General features: G+C 39.4%; 1 protein-coding gene across 1 annotated transcript; it reads left to right on the top strand.

Annotated features, from left to right (window-relative positions):
- Positions 1-1667: 1667 nt before the first annotated feature.
- Positions 1668-4619, top strand: LOC306851244 (tripartite motif-containing protein 16-like; the record flags this gene model as incomplete). The annotated part of the gene is made up of 6 exons (XM_079387402.1): positions 1668-2003; positions 2171-2266; positions 2357-2590; positions 2689-2842; positions 2934-2993; positions 3121-4619. 6 exons carry the CDS (start codon positions 1668-1670, stop codon positions 3660-3662), a joined length of 1422 nt encoding a protein of 473 aa, XP_079243528.1. The 3' UTR covers positions 3663-4619.
- Positions 4620-6037: the final 1418 nt, after the last annotated feature.

Genomic DNA, 6037 nt, shown 5'->3' on the forward strand with positions numbered 1-6037 from the left:
TTCAGAAAGCATTATCTTCAAGGATTTGAAGAAGATCATTAAATTTGGCTGGAAAAGTAATAAAGTGGGAGGGTTATTAAATAATCTACATTTATGAGGTAATTGGCCAAAATCAAAATATTATTAACCAAAAATTCAATATCACAATTCCGACAAAAGGACAAATATTTCACAGATTTAAAGTCAAAGTCAGGTATTACATACTTCAAGCTTAACCAAGCATAGAGATCATCCCATAATATTTTTGAAAATTTGCATAAATAAAACAAATCGAGGTGTGTGTCATAACATCACTTGACTCCATGTAAATATCACTATAAGCTATTCATAATTTGTTCTACCTCATATGCTGCTATTTAAATACCCTGTACAACTTTTTGCACATTCCTGTTATATTATTATTTATGTCAACAACATATTGACCTGCACATTTATATTTATATATTTTTTTCTCTTTTATTTTATTCTTTTTGTTTTTTTCTACTTTTCTTTTTCTTAATATTTGTATTCTATATCCTTGAAGCGGACCTGACCTACATTTCACTGCTGGTTATACCCTGTATAATTGTGTATGTGACGAATAAAAATCTTGAATCTTGAATCTATCAAATGATCCAATGACTCTGTCTGCTTCACAAAAAGTGTATTCATTACAATCCAAATTAAATATGTGTCTGAGGAACTCATTATAGGGATAGATATCATTAATAATTTTAAACAAGTGTGAAAAAAGCTAGTTCCCTCTGAGTGGGAGTCACTCACGTTATATCACAGCAAACTGTTTGCAAGCGGAAACGAGCCAATCAAGCCCTGCCATACTATGTTTTTTATTTTTTTTGGTTTGTTTTTCTCAAATTTCACCCACCCTGCGTCCCAATGTGCATACTATCCACCCTATCTGCCCTAAATAGTAATAGTATTGAAAATTACTACTATTACATAGATTTTAGGGGAAAGGGAAGTGGTGTGATACTTGATACTCAGAATTTGTGCTCTGCATTTAACCCATCCAAGTGCACACACAGTAGTGAACATACACCCAGAGCAGTGGGCAGTCAATGCTGCAGCACCCGGGGAGCAGTTGGGGGTTCGGTGCCTTGCTCAAGGGTCTCACCTCAGTCATGGTGTTGAAGGTGGAAGAGAGCGCTGGTTATTCACTCCCTCCTCCCTCAATACCACGACTGAGGTGAGACCCTTGAGCATGGATAGGATGGATAGTATGCACATTGGGACGCAGATACAGGCCTATGTCAATTCATCTAACCTGGATTAAACAGACTTTAAACCAGGTTAGATGAGTTTAAAATGGTTTAAAACGAGGATGTGAGGGATAGACGTACTTTCACAACTCTTTGAGTGAGTTTTTGTCTACAGAAAGTGTTTTGAGAAAAATGTTTCATCAGCTGAACAATCGGAATGTGGTTAAACAACAGTACGATCCACTGAACGCACATCTTCAGTCTTAAAAATTAAATTTGGTGCTACCTTGACTGGTCAACGAGTAAGCCAAGACTGTCGCAACTTTAGCTAACGCTGACGTGAAAAAACTTGACATTTTGAAGTAAATAGGAAGCCCAAAATAGTATTTTCTTGTAAAACAAGTTCCAAAATAATTTTTTTTTTTTTGGAAGGCACTTCTACTGAAGAAGAACACTCTGATAGCTGAGATGATGGAGACGCTGCAGAAGACGTCTCTACAAACAGCTGCTGTGGAGTGTGATGTTTGCACTACAGAGAAGAACAGAGCTGTAAAGTCCTGTCTGCAGTGCTTGGCCTCCTTCTGTCAAACTCACCTGCAGCTTCACCATCAATCTCCTGCGTTTATGAAGCACAGACTAGTCGAAGCCTCCAGAAACATTCAGGAGAACATCTGCCTCAGTCACGGGAAGCTTCTGGAGATTTACTGTCAGGATGATGATCAATGCATTTGCTGCTTGTGTGTGACTGACAGTCATAAAAATCACAATATGGTATCTGTGGATTCAAAATGGACTAGTAAAAAGGTAATGAATGCTATTTTAAGGTTGTTAAAGTTATTTATTTTAAATTAACACTAACTTAAATTACTTGGATAATAGTACACATATCTCACGTGATATTTAACAATTACAAGATGAGATTGACAAGGTGAATATTTCAACTTTTGATGATTTTCTGTTAACGTCTTTAGAAAGAGTTAGAGGAGATACACGTGGCATGTCGGAAGCTGATCCAAGAGCGAGAGATAGGTCAGCAGGAAATCAGTGAAGCTGTGAAATCTTTTAAAGTGAGTAAATGGGGGAGAAAAGAGAATACAACAATAAATTCAATGCATATTAATGCAGAATCCTACAGAGAACTTCATTTATGACAACAGAGTTCAGCAGAAGAGGCCGTGGCGAACATTGAGAAGGTCTTCACTGAGCTCATCTGCTCTCTGGAGAAGAAACGGTCTGAGATTAAAGAGCAGATCAGAGCTCAGGAGAAGACTGAGATAGATCGAGCAGAGGAACTTCACAAACATCTGGATCAAGAGCTGACAGAACTCAGAAAAAGACAAACAAAGATTGAGAAACTTTTGATCAGTTATGATCAGATCCATTGTCTGAAGGTAATGATGCAAAAATGTTGAGAATCTATTAAATGAAACACCAGTGTGTCCTGCTTGTTTTGTTTGAGAAAAGGTCTACTAATTAAGTCTCATTTCAGAGCTGTCAGTCTGTGTGTGTTTTACCCTCATTTGAAGATGTTCCCAGCATCACTCAACACACTCATCTGTCTTTTAAAGACATTTCAATCTCAGCATTCAGAGAGGTTTTGGAGGACGTCTGTCAACAGCAAACAGCCAAAATATCTCGAGAAGGTTTTAATTTTTTTATGTTGTATTATCATTCATATTCTGTAGGAGTTAACCAACAAATTAACCGTGCACTTGTTGTGTTTTCTCTCTTCAGTGTCAAATGTCTATGTTGCAAATCCTCCGGAACCAAAGACCCAAAATGATTTTTTGCAGTGTAAATTGAACTTAAGTTTCTTCAAGGCAAACACTCAAATATGCATGAATATGATCTGTTACAATGTGAACATTTTGTTACCAAATTTGTTCACTGTATTTATTTTTTGTCCATTTCTCCTCCTCAGATTTCTGTCAACTTCACTTGGATCCAAACACTGCGCACAAAAACCTCAAACTGTCAGAAGACAGCAGTAAAGCATCATGTTCAGATGTAGTCCAGCAATATCCTGATCACCCAGAGCGATTTGATATGTTTCCCTACATCATGTGTAGAGAGGGTTTGTGCGGTCGCTGTTACTGGGAGGTTGAGTGCAGTGGGAACAACTGGTCTGTAGCAGTTTGTTACAAAGGAATTGGTCGCAAAGGAAAGAATGATGACTGTAAACTTGGATTGAACAAAATATCCTGGAGATTGGGCTTTTATCTACAGAATTTCTGTTTCATGCATGGTAAAAAACAGGTCCATATCCCTCCTGCCTCTAGAATAGGAGTATATCTGGATCACAGAGCAGGAACTCTGTCTTTCTACAGCGTCTCTGACACAATGACTCTCCTACACAGAGTCCAGACCACATTCACTGAACCCCTCTACCCTGCTTTTTTTGCTGTGTTTGGTTCATCTGTCAGGATCATAGAGCAGAGGAAGTTTAAAAAAGGCCAAATGTAAAAACAGAATTTATGACAAGTTATACCATAAATCCTCTCAGCACATTTATTGAAAATCAACATTGTATGCTTTATTCCATCAGTTTTGAGGTTAAATTTCTTCCATTATGATAATAAGCTGTAGATTTATTTCATTTTGGATACTAAATTTTAATATGGGATTTATAGTGGGAAGAGTGGTTTATTAAATGTGAGTTGACTGGCCAGCAATGACAGCAAAGGCTATTTTTTTTCTGGAAAGACGTTTCATCAGCTGAACAATTGGTATGTTGTTAAACAAAAACTAGACTCAATATTTTAATTTCTTTCAAAAATTACAATCAGAATTTCATTATGTTCGTGCCCTTTGTTTATAGTATTTCCTCTGCATCTATAGTGTGGAAGTTTGTTGGCTAGGCCTACTGAGCACTGAGATTTGGCAGCTGTGGGTTACTGCAGTTGCGCTTTGGCTAAAGCAATGGTTCTCAAACCTGTCCTGGGGACCCCCAACCACACCTGATTCAACTCATCAGCTCATTAGTAGAGTCTGCAAGACTTGAAATGGGTGTGGCCTATGAGAGAGGCATACAAAATATGTGGTGGCTGGGGGGTCCCCAGGACAGGTTGGGCTAAAGTATGTGTTAGTTTTTTGTTTTATAATATTATACTGTGGGTTTTGTGGCTGGCAGTTAATATGTATTGCTTCTTTTGAAAGGGGGCCACTGCTTATTATTGTGTTTATTATATATGTTTTTTTGTTTGGTGTACTTCTTTTATTTAGGAGTTTGTGTCCTGCAGTGAATACTGTTTGCTTTGTATCATTGTTATTTGCGTGGTATTGCTCTCCTTTGGTTGTATGTTACACTGTGCCAAATAGGGCTGCCCTCGACTAAAGATTTTTCTGGTCGACTAGTAGTCATTCATTTTAAGCGATTAGTTGATTAATTGTTATATAATATTAATAAACCATATAATTCATAATAATGAGCCTTTAATTGCCTATAGCCTATATATATATATATATATATTTTTTGTCCGGACCTTTGCTTGGAAGAAAATTGTTCCATGTCGGGTTTTCTGTTTTCCCCTTTGACCTAGTTCAGTTTGATTAGTCATTGGCTGTGTCCAAATTCAGGGTCTGCATCCTTCGGAGTACTCATTTGAAGGATGTTACGTCACAGCGCCGCGACGAAGGCTGTCCAAATTCGTAGGATCCTTCAAATGCGGCCCACAAATACGTCCTCCTTTTCCCCGAATTGGAAGGATGGGTGTGGTGGATCCTTTCCCGTCCTACCTATCCCATAATTCTTTTCGGCAGAGCGTAATGGCGGACGAAGCGAGCGGTAGCGGAGTGGGAGAGGAGTTTCTCTGACAAAACAAGCTAAAGTTTATGCTTCGGCTCAATGAATTTGTAGGAGAAATTAGTAGAATACTTAAAAACAAATAAAAATAGGCTATAATGGCTTACCTGGATGTGACTGTCTTGTAGTCTGATATAAAAAACTCTCCGACAACGAGCAAAGAACGTATTTAATTTATTTAATTGCTTTATTTCTTCCAAAAGAATTAAAATGAGGAGAATAACTCTTTGTTTGTCCATTTTCCCGCTTCTTGCTTGGCGCTGTCACGGTTGCTAGGCGACAGGATATGAGCAACGGGTAAGGGAGGGAACTGAAAGAAGGGTAGGCTGTCCAAATTCACAAACACCGACTTCCGGGTTTTGCGGACGTCGGAGGATCCCTCCTCCTTCAACCGGGTAGGAAGGATCCTAAGGAGGATGCAGACCCTGAATTTGGACACAGCTTTGACCTAGTTCAGTTTGATTAGTCATTGTGTACACCTGTCCTTCCCAATTATCTGCCCCTTTATAAGTTCCTGTGTTTGTTAGTCTCACTGTCGGTTATTGTTTCATTTATTGATGTGTGTGCACTCCCTTGTTTGTATCTGCTCCTGGAATCCTGATTAAAAGAAGGATTATTGTATATCCTCGTCTTGCGCTCCTTGCTCAGCACAGCATCCGTAACAGAATAACCGACCGAAACAGTAAGATTGCGGCGTGTTTTTTCCCCGTTTTGTTTCCCGTTTTTTGTCAAGTTTTTTTTTATTATGGATCCCGCTGTCCTCGTCATCCTGCTGGAACAGGGGGACCGCTCTCTCGAGGACCACACCGAGGATTTTTTGTTCCTGGCCAACTTAACACACTTCCCGGACTACTGCCTCTGCACGTTCTACAAAGCTGGACTGAACAACACCACACGTGGGCAGTTGTCCGGGGACGGTCCTCGAGAGAGCCTCGCTGCATTTATCGAGTGGGTGCTGGTGTCTTGCAGATCACAACTCACCGTGGACATCGCAGATAATGACACCAGCCCCACTCGGGACCCAGTGCCCAGTCCG

Source organism: Barbus barbus, assembly GCF_936440315.1.
Source record: "Barbus barbus genome assembly, chromosome: 31".
NCBI classification, from domain to species: domain Eukaryota; kingdom Metazoa; phylum Chordata; class Actinopteri; order Cypriniformes; family Cyprinidae; genus Barbus; species Barbus barbus.